General features: G+C 31.6%; 1 protein-coding gene across 1 annotated transcript in view; it reads right to left on the minus strand.

Annotated features, from left to right (window-relative positions):
- The window catches only part of LOC135126753 (potassium channel subfamily K member 1-like), a 33,978-nt gene extending 13,605 nt beyond the window's left edge, over nt 1-20,373 (minus strand). The window contains exons 1-2 of the mRNA XM_064052879.1: nt 20,201-20,373; nt 19,464-19,647 (exon numbers count right to left, since the gene is read on the minus strand). Coding sequence (XP_063908949.1) covers nt 19,464-19,641 — 178 coding nt within the window. The 5' untranslated portion in view covers nt 19,642-19,647; nt 20,201-20,373. The remainder of the gene's footprint in view (nt 1-19,463; nt 19,648-20,200) is intronic.
- Between the last annotated feature and the right edge of the window lie 930 nt (nt 20,374-21,303).

The raw sequence follows: 21,303 nt of genomic DNA on the forward strand, positions 1-21,303 counted from the left end.
AAATTAATAACACATTTTACCACAAAAGCGGCAAGAACTGATGGACAGCATATCAGCTATCTGACAGGAAATACCGGTCGAACATGTAACGCGAACGGTTGTGTCGATGCCAAGACGTCTGGAGGGTGTTATCGCTGTATATGGGGCAACAATAAAGTATTAAAACCAGAATTTTCTGTTAATTAATTTTATGATTAATAAACATTCATTTTATTACAATGTTTCCAGTTTCAAATGTTATCATTTGTTTCAGCAAAACTCCACGAAACAAAAATTGGTGGTAATAACTCAACCAAACTGTTAATATTTTATATATCGTTCATAATCTACGCTACTGACTTCTCATTCTGGCACTTTAGAAACTTCAATTGTGATACCAACTCATAATGCACAAATTTGAAACTCATCAATTTGTCTTACTTTTTGTAGCGGTCACTCTACCGTATAATAGAGAAAAAACTCCTTTATATAGTAGGCCACGTAATTATTTTTAAAATAATGTTTTGATGTTTGACTGTAATGCACAAATAACGTCAACTAGCTACAATGCCAACGTCATTATTTTAAAATAAATTGCATGGTCTACTAGAGAAGTTTTTTTTTTCGATCATATGGTAAGTAATAATTATAAAGGAGAAAAAGGTTTTCTATTTTTTCATCAGTTTTCAAACCATTCAAAATTGTAGCAGTCTGCAGTTCATATAACCTTGTGAAAAAACAAATATTTTCTTAAATTACTTTTGGATATTTTCGTACATATTGTTTTTTTGGGTTGTTTTTCGACAATATTTATTGAAATTAATTTGTTTTTTCTTAAATATGACTTGCATCTGTCGTGCAGTTCTATAGTGTGCACCCACTGTCATTTACGTACTTGAAATTACTTAAGTATGTGAAGGAAAAATAAAGTTTTTTTTTTCTGGACGTTTCATGATCTTTAGAGGATGAAAATACGGTCTTCCGGTTCCGTCTGTCTATCAGCGAGGAAAAATTACAACGTCGAAACATCAATTTCATAAATAGATCTTCTCAAAATGGTGTCAAGTCGGATTACTATCCTGTCCATACATTTTGCGACTTAGGCATGTGTTCGTTATCATCGTAAGTCACTCCTCAGGGTAACCTCAAATCATTATTATATAAGTATGTAATACATTCACGTAACATAAAACGCAATAGTTTGTGTGTGATTTTATGTATAAAGCAGGTATGTACGACTAATTTCATGTTTTCTCGATGTTCCATCACTCATGAAAAAATAGGTCTCACCTTTCCATCTATCTGTAGTCTGTCGGAGATGAGACAGATAATCTCCGAAACTTCTGGAAATTTTAGCTGTATTTTAGGAACATCATGTAGATGGTAAAACGTCGATCCAAATTTGTCTGATCTTCCCCATCAAATCATCTCAAAATTTTATAAAATACCTGTCGTTTATGAATCCGCTTTGATTATGTTCATGTAATACTTTGACTGAAAAACCTTACGTACATGCCTCCTATTGTTGCACACATTTACTGAAATGTCCGCTTTAATTGTAACATGTTTTACATTAACGTTTTCTGTGTCTGAATTTAGTTTAATTATTTCTATATTTTAAAAATGAAACTAGGGTTTTTCTTATTCTAATGATTAGAACACTGATTAATAAGCATGCCAGAAATGATGAATTACCATGAGTATACTATTTAGTTCTACATTTTCAAAACGAATACTTGACGGAGCTGAAGAAAAAGGTTGATAACTAAAAAAAAAAGAAAATGGAAATGAGAATTTAGGACGTTAACGTGGTAGTCGAATTATTTTTTGTATATTTTCGAATCTACCCTATAGTTTCGTTTTCAAGTACTCGTATGCTGAGAATGTTTTTGATGCACAAAAAGCGTCACACCATAAGATCAGCGATAAACAGGAAAAAAAAGCTTCCACAAAACATCAGTCACCGCGTTTATCTATTACACGTACGCTTGACGAGAAAATATGTATGCTGAAATTATAACTTATTATTAAATTTTACACGTGAAGTGTTATATTAATACCTTTTGTAGCTGAAAAAAGTTCATGATATTGTTTTGACAGTCACAGCAAAAGTAACAGTGACATGAATTAACACTGAAGACAACGAAAATCATAATAGCCGACTTTTGAAATTTGTTGGGACACGTAGGAAATATGTATATCTGTGTCGCAACGCAACACGGGGAGGGAAAACATGTAACCATTTCTTGGTTCACCTACTTTTGCAAAGAAAAAATAAGATTCATTCTTGTTAAAGTCTCTCAGTCCTCGTTTAAACTTTATTCTTTAGCAGTTTGGGCCCCAAGGCAACTATATGTAATACACATTATGAATTTTCATTCTGGAATACGAGGAGTAATTGTTTCCTTTGCCTGCTACGGGGTTTTCAATACATTTTCAGAATGTAATACCCCCATTATTTATTGTTATGAAATTTTAAATCTAACCTGTCCACAACTTTTTCCACATCTTCTTTTTAAAATATTGATAAAATTTTTCATCACGTACGTTTAAAAATCAATTATTTATGGTAATTTCGGAACGCTGTTTTCTTCACTGTTTTCAGCTTATAAGACTTTATAAATCGTAGGAGAAACATAGCCAATTTTTTATATCTCATTTCCGACAAAAAAAGTCGACTGGAAAAATAGACCGCACTGGAATCTACTTATTTCCATATGCAAATTTAATTCACAAATTCTGTTTTTTTTCGTTTAACGGATTTTCATGCTTATTGATTTCTGTTTCTACAACTAAAGAATATTTACAAGAAAGCAAAATTAGTCTAAAATTATTTAGAATGAACTTCCTTCACCCTTGGAGCACATTAGGAGAAATACAACATCTTCAAAAAATAATAAAAAAAAGTAATTTTGCGTATTTTATTTATTTTTTTATGACAAATTTGGCTTAGTCGTTTTATCATATTATGTACACGATATTTTTAAAAGATACTGAACTGTCACAACAAACTGTCCATCAATTTTCCAAGGGAGTTGAATAAATGGATTTTGTTGACGTTAGATAATCCCTAAATTGATGTGATCGACATGACTAAAATTTTGAAGAGATTTCTTTTGTAATTTCGGTTATCAACTTTATTGCTCCTGACGACGTTTTAGCTTTAACACCAAGTAAAAGTAATAGACAATAGAAAACCTTAGTTTTCTTTGTAAACCCTTTAAAAATTTGTGAAATTTAATAACATTGTTTAATAACATAATGAATATTTAGGACCTTCAACTTAATAATCACTGAAAATGACTGGTTATTGTTTTATTGTTTACGAAAGTATAGAAGAAAGCTTAAACTTTCTTTAGGGCACGTTTAATAATAATATACCAAACAGCTAACAATGCTTTCGGAAGTCGATAATTGCGAAAGCCAGTTTTAAACCTTTATTGAAGAAAGAATGCAGCGCGACGCCAAAACATTAAATAAAAATGTAATACATATCTAGATTTAGCTATTTAACTACACACGCTTTTCCGCAATTTGCATACCGTACATAATGCAAAGACGCTTTCGGTTCTTGCAGTCTAGAATCGGTCCAAGTTCCTATATTTCATGATCAAAATGAAGTAAAGCGCTGTTATTTTTCGGCGGAATCCGATTAAAACGAAACGAGAAAATTGAATATTTCCAATCGATTTTAAAATAATTGTTTCTCGCCTCCCTACCCGATTAAAACGGTGACGTCAATGTCTCCCAAAGAATTAAGTAATCAGAAACTTAAATTAATCCCGATCGCGATTCCGTAAGTTAATATCAAATTGACGAAAACCAACACCGTTCCGAACGAATTTTACGGAGTAACAGAAACATACAACTTTCCTCAAATGACTAAATTATTTATTTTGCATAAAGTTAAGATAATTTTAACTTAATTTCCTAACAAGAGGAGCGTCTAACTGCTTCTTAATTTCGGCATCGACACGTTGTTTCGCTCGGACTATTTTCGATTGTAGATAAAAAGAACCTCCGTTACTTTTCTCATTCGATTCAAACAAGAATTTGAAGTTTTCCTCAATTTGAGAGGCATCCAGCTCGCGGATGTTTAAGATCTGCATGGCTTCTGACAGGGATATATCGCCAGCGACAGTGGGGCTCTCGTTTGATGTTTCTTGATAACGTATTCGGGCTGCTTCTCTGCTCAGCTCTACTTCTTCAAGGATGGATTTATGTACAGATTTGTAGATGATTTTTACTCCTTGATAAAGTATCCGGAAGAAGGATATTGGCAAAGCATTTTTTGAGAGCATCGCACCATGAAGAGGAAGTTTACTCTGAATTTTTAATTTGCTGATAGCATTTTGACTAGATCATATTGTCAAACTTGACAAAAAGTAAAACTATCAAATACAACTTTATTTATTTGACGTTAAAATTCTCGCAACTGGATAGGCTAAAAGTTCCTGTCATCATTGTGAGTGTGTATGGTACTTTGTAATAAATGTAATCTCCGAAGTCATCCAACTGACGATATTGACTGTAATACTGAGTGTTATTAGAAGAATCGCTAGCTTTAATTTTGTTAAATATTTACGGCCTTTTTAACCCGCAGCAAGCTACAGAAATCTAGTAACTTGGTTTGTAATCAACATTAGTAAGCTAAAGTTTCTTAAAAAAAGTTATTTCGACAGAACTTCCCTCGCTTCTAAAGTACAGTCCAACAAATATTGCTTCTCTGAAAAATTATAAAATTTAATTTTGCGGAATTTTACTTTGTCGTGATAACCTCTATGGAGTAAAAACAATATAGAAGATACTAGTCACAGTGTAATAGAAAAAAATAAGGTTTCCTTTCTTAAAAAAAGGACAGTTTCTACCCCCGAGAAGGTTTCACATTAAAAAAAAAGACATTTGGGGCCCTAGAGAAGGGTGTACATTTAAAAAAAAGACAGTTGGGACCCCCGAGAAGGTTTCACAAAAAAAGACATTTGGCACCCTGAGAAGGTTTTACATAAAAAAAAAACAGTTGGAACCCCCGACAAGGTTTCACATTCTTCAAAAAAAAGACATTAGGGGCCCCTGAAAAGGTTTTACAAAAAAATTGGTCAAAGAGTTTAGACAGTACTTTCCTCGTTGTCGGAAACATGACTGCATGCTTATTATGTTTTTTTTTCATTACATTTTTGCAAGGACACGTATATCAGTTTGGACAGATGTAGTGTAATACTAAAAATAAAAGTGCTGTATTCCCAAATTTTCGGGAAAATGAATTGGGTCGTCTTGAACATTGATTTATAATCAATAAAATAAGGAAACAGTTTACTCACGTATGCCGCGTGTATTAGCAGATGCGGCTCAAAATCATGTATGTATAAGCATTCTTAATTTAAGATAAGCGGTAATACTTGTTGAGATTGTACACATGACAGTCAAACAGAGAAACTGCAAACAATACCGATGGTCGCCCAGTCTTTTTTATTGCTTCGACTTCCGCTTATTATATAAAACTTTGGATTTTATTTTAATTTTTGATGGTGTAATTCACAATTGGTTGATTATAACTTGTCTACACCACAATCACGGAACCTAGTCAGCGCAACAAAACAAATGCACGTCTGTAATGTTAAAGTAGGTAAATGTAAATAAGCGTGCTACGCCTGTGTTTTAAACGAGTTTTTACTTTACAAAATTTTGTGTCTATCAAATTGGATTGGTGCAATGTAAAACTAATAATAACAGTGTTGTATCTCTAAATTTTCGGGAAAATCGAGTGAACTATTCTTGATTTAATCAATAAAATAATTTCACTCATTCATTAATTTTTTTGAGCGACCTATTAAGCAAATCTAAAAAATTAGAATGGAATGATAAATCACAAGTACAGACTCATCATATTTTGTACATTGTAGATAGAACATATTCAGCAAAATTTTGGGGTGACGTCATCAATTTTTTAGGGGAGATTAGAAAATATTTTTTTTTGATTAAAAATTTATCATGCTTATGATAACTGTAAAACATCTCCAAGATTTCAAAGCATTCGGTTTTGTAGTTCCTAATTAAATAAGTAAAATAAATTGACACTTTCATTAATTTTTTTGTCACCCTGTAGATGCAAATCCAAAAAATATGAATGGAATAATAAATCACAAGTATTGTCTCATCATACTTTGCAGATTTCAAATAGAATTTATTCAGCAACATTTTCAGGTGACGTCATCAATTTTTTAGGAGGGATGAGGAATACATTTTGATAAAAAATTTACCATGCTTATGATAACTTTAAAACATCTCCAAGATTTCAAAGCATTGGGTTTTTTAGTTCCTGATTAAATCAATAAAATAAATTTACGCATTCATTAATTTTTTTGAGTGAACCTGTTATGTGCAAATCCAAGAAATATGAATGGAATGAAAAATTACAAGTATAGACTCATCATATATTGTACATTTTAGATAGGATTTATTCGGCACATTTTTGAGCTGACGTCATCAATTTTTTGGAGGGGATAAGCAAATATATTTTGACTAAAAATTTATTATGCTTTCTATAATCCTAAAATATCTGCAGGATTTCAAAGCATTCGGTTTAGTATATACAAAATTAATTTGCAAAATGTTGTTTTATAATTTTGATTTTTTTTCCAAAAATCTGGACGCTGCGGGTAAAAATTCTACATGTTTAGGACTATATTATTTTATACAATTTAAAACCCATTTACTATGTATAATTTTGAAGTGACGTTATTGCATTAGTGGTGAGGATGATTAGAGAAATTTTGGTTAGCGTTTTACCATCTACGTTCATGAAAGGTCGAGAAAATGTAAAAGTAGAGAGTAGGCCGACGGACTCGATTACAATACTTCCTTCGCTTACCCTCGGGGTGGCACTTATTTAAGGTTATGGATTGTGTCAGCACTCTAACCATTGTTGCCAGCTTAAATATCTTCGAGAAAAATTACTATTAAATATAATCTTTGCCATTTCTATTGTTGATCGTAAATTTGGCAACGTTCATATTCAATTTTCTAACTAAAAGCCGTTCGTAATCAACCGAAAGCTGTTACAAATTGCTAAATCTTAACCAAAATCAACAGGTGTTGTTTCAATAAAAATGGCAAAGAGAATAATTAATTAAACATTCAGAATTTGATAAATTTTTATTATTTTTTTAACTGAAGGACGAATGGGTGTAAAATCACTCAATCTAACTACCATTTAAAAGTAAATCTTAATTGTTGTACTTTAATTTTGAAAAAACGACTATCCCCTGACAAGATGCGTTTATGTATTATCATTTTCTACTTCTAATCCTCATTCTGAATCAGATTCCTGCAATGAAATAATAAATGAGGTATATTCACAAACGACACAAATTTCCCATGTATTTTCTCCAATTAGCCGAAAAAAAGTTCTATACGCTTTTTAATAAAATTTGCCCCCATTTTTGGAATACATTTAAAAAGAGCTTCAAGCTATAAATTCTTGACTTTATTTTTGGATGAAGATCGAAAAGTTATGTGTTTGTATAATAGGATTAAAAAAAAAACCAAACCATCTCAATAGGTTTGCATATATAATGGTACGGGGGTAATCTAAGGACATCATGACCACGTTCCCGTCTGTCAAAAATCGTTTTTTCTCCGATTAGTCGCAACAGTTATTTTTGCGAAACATCTTGATCAAATTCAATACTATGATTATCCAACCACTGCATTTGACATTTTCTGTTAGAAAATGTGGATGGTTTGTCCAATTGGTCTGACTAGTATGGTGCAATCTCCATTACAATCACACAAGCAGGAATAAGCTGATTAACCACCTAATTTTGAAAAAGTGTCCCGTCCATCGTTTTGTGGTAGTGTCTATCATTATTTTGCGAATTAGTAAAAAGTTATATCCATCTCAAAAGCCCAAATGACAATCTGCATGGAAGATTGTCAGTTTTCAATCTTCACTCTTAATTTTACTGGGATTACTTTTCTAATCTGAATTATGTACCCAACGACGAATGAAAAAATCGTTTTGGTAAACATACGTTTCGTCCAAGTACAAAAATGTTACATCTTCAGTAGAATTTAGAAACTGACAAAATTTGATTTGTAAAATATCAACTTTAAAATTGCAAATCAGAACGTCCTGAAATCTTGCAAATGTTTTAAAGTGAACTTCGGCATAGTAAATAGTTAATCAAAATTTATCTCTTTATGGCAGACCAGCGTGCATGTAAGATGTGGCATTAAAAAAACATGTTGGTAGCCAATAAAAAGAAAAAAAAACATGTCCACTTACGTCCAAGAAGGTCCTGAATGTAATATAAAACGCCGTATTAAAGCGACGACTTTTATGTTGAAGTGGCAACATTTAGAGAACATATTTTCTCTAGTAGTGTAGTGCTACAGGTTTAGAGCAATAATTGTCGGTTTTCAAGCTTGCTGTTAGATGATTTGTTGATTGATATTTTTCTAAGCGCGAAGGGGGCGGACAGTTAGGTAAATCCTGTAAACTTTCAAAATACAGTCTACTAATTTTCTTGTTCATATATAAACTTAAATATATTTTTTTCAGCTTAATTTCGATCTTTATATTCAACAAAAGCCGATCGAAATGTTGAGTAGAATTCAAGTTTTATGATCATAAAAGCTTTTAAAACGATGAATATCCATTTTTATTGCACAAATTTTCGAAAGGTACGATTCTTGGAGTAAAACTCAAAGTGCGCAAATCATAGCTTTTTCTCAAGTCTAAGGAAATCCACAAAGGGAAACCGTCGTAAATATCCCTCGGCAACGATGATATCGGGATATCCTTACCATTTTCTCCATTGTACGATAATTCAGAGTAATTTTTTTTCAAACGATGAATTTATTTTGAACAAATCGACCGTCTTTACATAATGATGAGACAGCAAGAAAAATTGTATCATAATGAGTGGTAATCAAATCGGCCCCGCATCACACAAGTCTAAGCTGCTCTAACATGAAGACTACAGATGCTATAAAACTGCGATTTTTACTGCCGTTCTTATAAATTTTTCTTCATTTGTACCAATAAAGTTGTGTTGACTGAGTATTTGAGCACCTAGTAAATTTTATTAGCTGCTGCTCACAAATTTATCCGTCAGCTTGTACAACTATTATTTGGTCAGTCTTTTCTGCTGACACCTTTGTCAATTTTGAAATCAAACGTCTTTTCACCAATTAACATATAAACATATGAGCCAGTTTTTATGGTAATTTCGCTTTTCATGAAAAAAACTGTTGTTTGTGAATTTGAATTAACCGTTTGTTACAAATTCCAGAAACAATTTTCATTATTTTTCAGGTCATTCTTATTATGTTTGGTACTTTAAAATTATTAGTTGATTGTTTTCTTGACAGAGTAATTCGACAAAACTAGTGTGAAATAAGTTCCTTTGTGTAGCTGATTTGGATTGCTATTTTCTTTTGGTTTTTTCAAATTCTGCGATAAACCACTCACTTGAAAGATTTTTTATAATTAACTCTTATGCAAAGCTAAGAGTAGGAGGGGATTAATCAAATCGTAAGTACAGGAACACATTAACGATGAAAGTTACTTGTAACGGAAACACAAAAAGTGATTCATTTTTCTCACCTATTTACTTTCTTCCTTAATTCGTGATTGTATTTATAAGAATCAAACAAAAATTTACCATTTCAAAGCGCATAATTCTTAATATTCTTTGTAGACTGTCATAACCATATAAATTTTCCATTTGCCAACATGTCGTTTAATTGTGAAAAAGTTTTCTCAACAATCTGATATTTTTACTTATTTCCGTTGGCCATAAAGAATCCAAGCTTTCTTTTACGAAGTTTTTTAATAAATTTTCAGCAACATTCTATCTCGGGAATAATTGAAGTTATTTTTGGTCTAACTTAAAAACGTCGAAAAACGAGCATATATTGGAAAACTATGAGGAACTTTTGTTACTTCCTAATTAGACAGATTATTTTCAATGAAATTAGTAGTAGTAACATGATAATATAGATTTTGTTCTAGCAAATTGTTAATATTGAATTCCTAATATGTAAAATATAGTTAAGGTTGTTAAGGCTCAAAATATTCATTTTAGTAATTTTTCTTGTCTGCTATGGAATAGTATGGTTAAATAAACAGTTAATTCAAATAGAAATTCACAGTCTTTTTGAAATCCTTGAAATAATATTATGTTTCATGTTAAAGAAATTTGTAAGATTTTTCCACCACTTACTAATTTTATTAATACAAAATAGTTATACAAGGACATTTTTGCAACTTATTTTCGCGATTTGTGTTTGTCTTATTTAAACGATAGGGTTCAGTTAGTTAGAATAAAATTATTTATTCTAAAGCATTAACTTTTTTAGGAAATCTCTTGCTTACACTTAGAACTCTTCCAGGGTCTGTATTAGGATCAGTTTTATTTTCTGCTTTTATGTGCGACTTTTCTACAATTTTTTAACCATAAAAGCCACTATTTATGTGCAGATGATACTGTGATAAATACATCGAATCAAATCTACTGATAATATTAATAATAAAAAAAGAGATGATACATTGAGCTCAAGAAGATTGGTTTAATGTAAAATTTAAACAAAAATAAATCTAACGTATTCACACCGAAATCTAATCCTGGAGCAGACGTATCAAGGGAATGTACACTAATACGCAGCTTTCTTGGAATAAACAGGGTAATGAAACAGCTATAAAAATTGCAAAAAACCCATATTTCATACGTAATTTATCGCACCAACTGCTACATATGAAATTTTAATCTGAGGAATATCAACACGCGCCATGGATTGTCAAAATTATTCAGACAGAATAGTATTAGAATAATGCTGAATATACTGGTAGGTTTTAATGATGAATGCTGATTATAGAAACAGTTTTATATGTAATATGAAATTCTAACGTTGCCGTAGCTACGTAGACATATATTTACAAATATATACTTAATGAACTTCATCCTACCCAAAACCAAATGATTTCTTTAATTATTAATATTTATAGTTATGCTATACTACGAAGTCCTGTGCTTACGCTGTAGATCTAAAATTAGCTAGATCCAAAAAATGGTGTCTAACATAAATGTAATTAATTTTTTAATGTTTCTAAATACCGTAAGCTGTTCTTAAAAAGGCATGATAAGACAGAAACAAGAACATTCCCTGCCTATACTGGAGTAATCTGGAGTAGTAATCGTGTATCGTGTTAATATCTTAAATTATATAATTTTTCCTGCTCATACTTTACAGGCCTATTGTAATTAAGCAGCACTGTAAATAACGTCATATATTCTAGCAGCAATTAATTTGTTACTCGTAGTCTTATTCTTAACTGAAAATATTCAGTACAGTGAAATTGAAACGGCTGACGTCATGGGCAACTAGAGCAGAAATTCAAAAATCACCCTGTATTTAGAAGCTGTCGGAGACTTTTACGAAGATTTGCTTGACTGATTTATTATCATTAAGTACCGTTGAATTTAAATACATCTTTTCTTTATTTTCAGCTGAAAATATTAATTCAAAAATATAAGCTGTTCTGTTTGAAAAAAAAGCACATAGTCACTTCCTGACAAATTTGATAACAATCATTATTATATGAAATATGTATGTATAAAAGAACACATATTTGTGTTAGTATATCCAGAAGTCAATGAGTGCGAATATGTACTAAACTGAAACAGGTGCCTTTGTGCTGATTGAAAATATATTCCCAATATATTTGGACTATCATTTCATTTTAAACTTTAAAGTGTAAATGTTAAATATCTTACTGTTTTGATATAGGAAAACAATTGTGAATCTATAAAATAATGTAAGGATTTATGCATATTACTAAAAAAAATGGTTTGGCAACATCTTAACAATTAGTAATTAATCCACATGAAAACTGTAACTTTAAAAATATTTGAAAACAAATTCGTCACTTCGTTGTCATCAGTACAAAAGTCATAATCATTGTTTAAAATAATGGCACTACAACTTCAGCAACCGCTTGAAGAGTAAAAATACACAATACAAAGTGACCGTCAGTTTTCACAGGCTTTCTTAATAGGTGTAAAAAATATATTTGAAGTTCCTTAATCGATTTTCAAAGTTCTAGTATACTTCAGTTTTATTTTCTCTTCCAAAGCTCTATTTTACTTGATCACATCCTAAAAGCTTTATCTCTGCATCAATTCATAAAAGAGAGGCCACACAATCGAAAAATCCCCTCATCCATTAGCTGCTAAATTTGCTATTCCCCATTCGAGTGTTCGAAAGCGAAAAATTGCCGAAAAGTATTTACCACGACCAAATTCGATTGCCGTCTAATGGAAATAATGGGACAATTTCAGGACGTGAACTTTTGATAAACGAATAATCAACATTCATCACAACATCCGACCCGTGACGAATAAAGTATTGGCAAACACATGAGGTCAAAAACAAGTTTGAGTAATAACTATAGATAGATTTTATGGGGTGTAAATGAAAAACCGTTAAGAATGACACGTGAATCCAATTAAAACACTCCTGGCGAAATGAATTTACTCTGTCACTTGAACTAAACAGTTCCCCCCACATCACACATCAAAGAATTACTCCGAACGCGAGAGATACTCAAAAGCTCATCTTTTCCTACACCACATGAAATACATATGCAAAACAGGTTCGGAGATCTTGAGCTTTTGAAACGTCGGTTTTGTATGAGCCGTATAAACACGTATATTTGTCATGCACCGGTTATTGCATTGCACGTCTAGAAATTTCTCGTGGCGATGTGGACGTCTTGAGTAAATACTAAGATGAAAGAATACGTTTTGGTGCTTTTATGACTTCTTCAAGATTTTGTTTACCTAGTGTACCTAATATCAATCAGGCGATAGTTTGCTGGGGTCATCGAATTACATAGAATTATCAACAACAAACCCCCCTACCCTGTTCTTATCACCATTTCATTGACCTTATGATAAACAAATTTTGTTACTATGCTCGACACGATTTATAATAAATTAATGAACTGTACTTTGTTTGACCTATGACTAAACACGTGATAAATAAGAGGTAGAATGAAATGTCGCAGCTGGTGGGTTGCAATGCGCAATTTGTTTTTGTTTCTATAGCTGTAATTAATGAAAATTTATTAGAAATTTGTTGTTTGCTCTTTTTTTAAAAGTGTTTATGACGACTTTCTTAGAAATGCGAAGTAAATATTTTTATGGAATATTTATTACTCTCAAAAAACATAATTTAATATAATTTTATGCTTATACACAGGGATATAATTGTTATTTAATTCTGAAAATGTAGCATGCATACGAGGGATTACGGAGTACCAACCTTAGTCTTGTGTTATATGGGGCACTTCATTTCAAATAACTGTCAAAAATACTTAGTCACAGCCATGGAAAATAAATTCGACAACTGAAAATAAAATGAGATCTGTAATTTCTGTAAGGGACGAAATTTTTTTTCTTTAACTTTCTTAAAAAGACTATTTCTATCAAATTTTAATATAAGCTTATTTTTTACGTTAGCTGTGATACTATAACTATAGAACTACGATTTTTTTCACAACAATTCTCAGTTTATCTGAGAGAGAGAGGGTACTAGTAATGGTTATTAGATATAAATATTGTTCATCAAGATCTAAGTTTTGGCCAACTGGATGCTCTTCTGTAGTTTCAGAATAAGGTTCTCTTTTTAATTCACGTAACCGATATTTATAACTGTAGGACTAGCTACTTACTGCGAAATTTCGTCAAATTGTGTCATTACTCATTAGATATTCAAAACAGTATATTTTAGTTTATCTCTTTTATAGCTGTCTCTCTTACGCGATCCTAGTTCACGGTCAGTAATCCAGATTTAAAACGAGTTTGCAAGTTACAGAGGAAGACCATAACAATAATATGGCGCATGAACTGTCCAGCAAAAAGTGACGACCTTTTAAAAAAAATAAAAATTCGAAGTCATGACTGCACCTTCGTTTATTGCTTTCTGTAATGTTACGTTTAAATATTTTAACAATTACGATCATAGTACCCAAACCCAAAATGTTACAACATGTTTTAAAAGAAATCTAGAGTAAACACAAATCACAGAGTTAAGGACTAAAAATATGAAGTTCTCTCCCACATAAGTTACAACGTCAGATCCAATTTTCCCAAAGACTGTTAGAGAATATTGCTGCAAGTTATTATTTATATCAAGATGATGTCTGAAGGTGCAACTTTTTAACACTATTTCTCAAATAAACAGATGAAAATTGGTAAAACGGACACTGCCAATCTTCTAAAATTATTTCATCAATTTTAAAGTACCTATATAGCGGAATTATCCGAAAATTTTAATCAATGTTTTCAGTATCCTCCCAAAATTATCTGAAGTTAATTACATACTGTTCTTAAATAAGCTTCTGGTTGTTTATTACAGGAAATTTCATTACCGTCATTAACCTCAATTAACAACTTAATGGGTATTACCTTTTGTTTAATTGTCATTAAATTAACAATATACTGTGCAGCTTGGATGTAGGTATTAAGACTGACATCTAAAATGGTGTAATAAATTCACTTCCTAATCCGCTATTAAATCTACGGCAGCTAAAAGGGTCAAACCACCTTACATTACGACCCTTACTCAATTTGTCGATGTTGTATTAAAAGGTCAATAAACAGGCCCTTTACCAGAATTTGATTATGTGGCAAGTTTAATAAATAATGGGTCTTATTTTTTTAGTGAAAAGTTTTATGGTACACCTGACGGTAACTGAAGATTAAGTTATTTTCATAATGAGGCGAGAATTTTTTTGAACTTTCAAAAATTCATAAAACCTTTATCTGTAAAAGTATAGTGTTTGGCTAAGTTTAAAGCTCTTTGATAACGTGGAGTTCAAATCCAAATTTTATACGTCAATGATGATCAATATAATCAAAATCAGTAAATGGGACAGAAATATTTAGTTTTTTGTCTAAGATTTAAGTATCAGTGACCAGAATATTTAATCAATACCAGAATAGATGCACCATTAAGGCCAGTCCTCACGTTTTTCTCCTGTGGGTGTTTAATGTGTTTTCAGAATGTGGTATCTTTAGATAGACGCTATCCAAGAAATATTATCGACATTTTTTGTTGGAAATGAGGTACACTAATTTTTTCGACAAAAACTGAAAAAAAAGTCGATAATATTTCTTGGGCCGTGTCTAGAGTTCTGTAAGGTGAAAACAGTGGCAAAAACCGTGTTCTGAAATTTCCATAAATAACCGAAATATTGAATTTTAAAAATGAAAAATTTCACCAAAATACTAAAAAGAAGATGATAAACTGTTTTTTAAAAAACTGTTGTGTTATATAGCATAAGTTTTGGACAGGTTATATTTAAAATTTCGTAACAATAAGTTTGTTAAAAAATGTGTTGAAAATCCTATGGCCCAAACATAGGGACTCCTCTTAAGCGGTGACTCAACTGTGGGGCAAACAAGAATGGAGATTTAGTGAAGACTGGCATGTATTTTAAAGGATAAATACTAAATACCTACCTTCCATACATAAGATTTTTTCATGTAAACACGATTTTCAGTGCCGAAAAGTTCGCAGCAAAATTAGGAGATTTTTGATCTTGACTAGCTGACTACCATAGCAGCCATACGTTTCAAAAATACAAGAGAAACATTAATGAGCACAAATCGCCTCTTTTTTGTAAATTCAAAGGTGTCGATAGCTGCTAGAGCTCTAATATAATAAATTTCGATAGAAAACTACTTTCTATTTACAGTATGAATTCTTTTTCTGCTTTTCTCAGTCTTTACGTGGTCGAATCGCTAGGAAATACGACAAAGTTAATAAAAATTAACATTTTCTTTGTTTTTGAACGATTCTGTTGAATCTACAGCCACGAGACCACAAAAACTAGCACCAATCGCCTCTTTTTCACAAAATCAAGCGTTTCTGTAGGTAAAAGCTAGTCGATAATGCAAACAACAAGCTCTAAATTGTAGCTCAAATTTCATTAATTTCGACAGAAAACTGATTTGTGGCTAAAACAAGCGTAAGAACGGAAAATAAAGAAAACTCTTCGGAAGAAATCGCTAAACAGTAACCCAAGTATACAACACACAAAACTCCTGTCGATTAACGGAGTGAGTATACAGTGTGAACATTACTTATTATTAAATTCATAATAATAATAATAATAATAATATTAAATTTAGTAATTGGGAATCTAATAATGGTAATTGTCGAAACAGTAAAAAAGCTCAATTTTTACTTCTAATTAAGCGCTTTTTTAAGTTTCTTCACTTGTTCATGACGTCATCTACTTTTGAGTTATCACGTCATACTCACTTTTACTTGCCGAGCATAAGCTACGGAAGTACATATTGCCATAGGGTGCATCCGACGAATGGCCACTTTCATATTTTCTCGACGTTTCATGACCTCAAGAGTAAGAAAACCTAGGTCTTCTGTTTCCGTCTATCTGTCTGTCGTCTTTTGCCTCTGCGTAGATTTTTATTAGACACTCCATTTTCCCGAAAATCTGTGTATACAGTGTTGTTATTATTAGTATTACACTGCGCCTATTCAAATTCATGTACGTGTCCTCGATAAAATGTTGATAAAGTCATTACAAAATTTTGTTATGAAAAAACTCATTTGAAATACACGCATAGCATGCTTCTTCACTTGTACTTGTACAAATATTTTTATTTTAACTTAAAGGTATAATAGGTCTTATAGAAAAGTTAAATTCGAAAAATTTATTTTTATCATTTTTTGAAGAAGCTGTATTTGTTCGCTTGTACTTCAGAAGCGAGGGAAGTTCGGTCTAAATAATCTTCGACTACAGTTTTGAAACCATTTAAATGGAGCATAAAAGTGTAATCATTTCAAAAACCCTTGTAATTATGTGTGGGTTCTATTTAAAAAAAACACATATGTCGTCATAGTTCAAAAAGGGATGACGTTATAAATACTTAGATACAACAACGTATAAAAAACGTAATTAGAAATACAAATTGACCTGTTCAGCATTTTTGACGAATACAAATACCATTAGTATTCAAATTACTGAATATACATTCTCCGGAGGACCAAAGAAAATGCATAAAATAGAACTTTGCACACAAATGATAAGGATATAGGGTGATCGACAATGAAAAATATTATAACAACCTTACAGGAAGCGACAATCAATGAAGAGAATTGTCTAGGAATGTTTTCTGTTGCGAGAAAATCAAATTTAAGAAGAAATGTAAGAATTTACGTAGAAAAGCTTCGAAAAGAAAGTAGTAGATAGCATAAAATCAATAAAACGAGGGGACTTACGTTTGGACTACAAATAAAAAAAAAACTTAATATGCAAAGAGGTTTTCGAGTATCAGGAAATCGCAAAACTTATAGTGTCGGAAAAACCGAAGAAAGGTCAAAAGATTAACAAAACTTATAAACCTCTCTGCCTGCTAAACGTTCGGGCAAAAAGTGCTGCTAACCAAATTGACATAATAAAGGGAGGTTTAATGGAGAATTAACCGCCAACGTGCTACAACTTCAGAAGCAAGTTAAGGAGACGTTGTATAGGCACATAGCGTTCTGCATTATCGCTTCAATTGTTATATAATCCTGAATTCAACAGTGCTTCATGACAAAGCCCCACAACAAAAATACAAGCGAATTATCGTCAAATATTCCACAAAGACACACGCTGTTGGTTTCTAGTACAGCTTTAACGGATAGGTAGTTATTTACACTAAACTTCTCATATTTTTTGATACATTACATGCAAACGAATAAAAGTCAACAATAATAAAAATATACTAAAAACAAAAAATACGTAATACTCCTAATTTACAGGAAGAATTAGTTTTTTCTAATGATATATAAAAAAAATTCTGTATAAAGACTTCAGATAAACTAACGAAGACCGAGACATGGAAACTCAACATGAATGAGATTAATAGACAATAAAAGATAACATAACTACTCTTCTGAACTATGGGGGTATCTTAATTTTAATGTATCACGAGAGTGCACTCATACTCGTATAGGTAACCTTCTGTTATTCATTTTACAGATCTAAAGTTTTTATGTTCCCCATAACAACCGGGTGTTATAACTTTAATAGCATTGCGAAGGAGTGTGATATCGACATAAATTTTGTAAAAACAATAAGAGAAAAAGTTTATTTGCACAAAAATAAAGGTTTAATTTGCTTTGTTATCCTAGTTTATTCTACAACATAAAACAAATCTGAAACAATCAATTTGAAAACGCAAGAAAAAATAAAATATAAAAAAAATTAAAAACATATAACAAGAAACTAGAAATCAAAGAGTAGTAATATTTTAAATTTTAAAACTTACATGAACAGGCGAACCTTAGAAATTTTGTAAGAATTTTTTTTAACCAGCTTACGTTGTCAACCGCCTTAATAAAATATGCTGATATGTGTAACTATTTAAAAAGTATATTATCAGTTTTTATAAAAAAATATGTTGACTTTCGCCACAAACAATAAAACTTTTCCTAATAATATGTAAGTCATAATGGACTTCTTTAGGTCAAGTAATCCACTAGTACGCGATATTATTATCGTTGGGTCGCAGAGCAACAGGCGGAAAATTTTACGGCAAGCAATTTAAAATAAATTGCGAATACCGTCTGATGATGATGCAATTTGAACTTTATGGGGTTCATCAGCTCTTCTTTGATTCTCAAATCTAATAATTAAAATTAGTCCCTTTGCAAAAAAGACGAATTTCCATGCAAGTAACGGTATCTCACGACAACCGGCACTTATAAGTTTTTTAAATTTAGTCACGAAACCGTTTTCTCGACGAGAAAGTATTTTTACAAGCGATGTGTATTTTTAGTGGGTATTAAATTTGATAATGAATTGAATTAATGACGCCTGGATGAAGATCCCTGACCTTCTAATCACAATCAATTCTAGTAACCCTCCAACACAGGGTTCACAACCCCACTTGCCATTTTCTTGACCCTCCAACATTTTAAAATTGCTTGTTGAGTTCACCACTTATTTTTAACGAAGTTGTGAAATACTCGAATTAATTTTTGTCACTTTATCGTTTCTAATTGCATAAATAATATATTCAAAATAATTAATTATTAGTTATGATATCAACACTTTCAATTTGCGATAGATAAACGTATTTTCGAAATACGAATAACAAACGCAGATGTTACCATCAGTCATGATCATGAAACAGCATGAAATTTCCCCCATACAACTGATAACTTGAAAACTATATACTCATATCTTCGACGCATTTTCAGCTAATTTCAACGTTCTAGGCTTGGGTTGTGAATAATTTAATTAAAAACAAATGACTCTTACACATGTATTTACAAATCAGCGTTTTGTAAGTTCCGTATTTTGTTATTTTAATTTTTTACAAATTTTCAGATCTTTAAAAATGATCACGCGACCCCTACTTTGAGAATTGGATAAATTGCAGATAAAGAGAGCAAGAACTTACCTGTAACGCTTGGATGATTTTTGAGAAAGTCAGCCCTTAATTTTCTCAAGTCTTGTACTTTTTGGAGTTCTTCTGGACTTTCTATTGCTGAGAAAACCGTAGCTCCTAGTACTAAAAAAATAATGTACCCTCCAAGAAACAGAAAGAGACGAAGTAGCCCTCGTGTAGTCAGGGCCATTTTTCACTAAAAAGTATTAACACATTTCACATTTTCTTATAAAAACGGTTCGTTTGTATTTTATTCGACTTGTGAAATATCTGTGAGTCTCAAGGTGCGGAAAGCAGTGTTAGGTTCTATAAGCTCCTGTGTCGATATTGCGCCTTTTATTAATTTTTTATCGGCGGAAACGATGATCAGATAATACTTTTTTAATATCGAACCTATCCAAGTAAAGTGTATTTATTTATCATCGCGATATTAATTAGAAAATTGACCACTTCCACAAAACATATTATAATATTTCAGCGACAATTAGGTCATTTCCGATTAGAATCGTAAGTGCCACGCACTCACGTCTATACAGAGGGTACGTAAATGCAATCATTAACTTAATGAAGAAAAAATGCTATTGATTTACATAAAATCACTCTACAAACGTAACGTTTTGTTAAGGCGTTAAAATTATGGTGAGGTATGATTGTCTAAAGCGCGAAAAAGTTGCAAAAAATTTCAAATGTTCAAATATTTATTGGAAACGTGTGTGAAGTGCAACAATTTAAAACAACAAAAATCTCACCTTTTCTCTACATTATGTAAGGGTGGATATAAGCTTTCATCGTCTTGCCGAAATTGAGGGTTGTCAGTAAAAAATTTGACGGAAAAATAAGTCAAAGAATTGCAGGATTTTCACCCTCGATTGGGCCGAAGCCTCTTCTTCAACTGGGCATGATGTATTAACCTGTGGATGTGACGCACGACGCAACCAGTCATACTTTGTTACCACGCGCTTGCCTACGTTGAATAAACAGGACCGTATCAGAAAATTTAATATGGACTTCTATTGAATCAAATAATAAGAATTTACAAATACAAATAAATATTTTGCTTAGTTATTAAAAAATGGAACGTTTTCATACCAATATTTGTTAAAAAATGTTTTTATGTGAAAGCCATCGTAAAATAATATATATTGTCGCAAAATCCAACAGCATGTTACATATTATGACATTACTACTAATTCAGATTTTTTTCATTTCTCTTTAACTTGGCCAAGGTCTCCTAGTACCTATTTTAGCTTTATTTAGTAAATGTATCCTTATATACTAGATAAAGTCTAAATTAAAATACAGCAAGTAAAAAAATTGCAATCTTAGATTACATTAATTAATTCTGTTCTTCAAAATTTAAAAGATTTTTAAATTTATGAGTTTCCTACAAACTTGAAATGAAAGAAACCCCCATGCGCAGATGTCATCACAGACATCGGTACTATCGGATGATTTTTAAACTTCTGCTCTAATTGGCCATGACTCTTACGTTAGTCGTTTAAATGCACTGTTGAGGTACGCGTCATGGCCAAAAAGTAATGACCAATGTCTACTTTTGGGGCACTTGGGTAGTGTTGGTCTGCAGTCGTGCGTTAATAATAAATTCATATTGCGCACACAAACAAAGAAAAAACTATAGGTGATGAAAAAATGTGGTTTATTGCGGGAAAAACGAAATCGATACGCACAGGCGAGAAATGTATTTATTATTCAAGAGATGTTTTCAAGCGCCCTATTTGCAATTTATTGTTCAAATTAAATTTATGTTTTGAAAAAAGTGTCTATTTTACGGTTGAGTATTAGGAATGGGACATTCTGTATATTTATACTACTTATTATAAAAGTATAAAAC

This window comes from Zophobas morio, unplaced genomic scaffold (genome assembly GCF_036711695.1).
Source record: "Zophobas morio isolate AGI-343-1 ecotype UQ-CSIRO unplaced genomic scaffold, CSIRO_AGI_Zmor_V1 ptg000011l, whole genome shotgun sequence".
Taxonomy (NCBI): Eukaryota; Metazoa; Arthropoda; class Insecta; order Coleoptera; family Tenebrionidae; genus Zophobas; species Zophobas morio.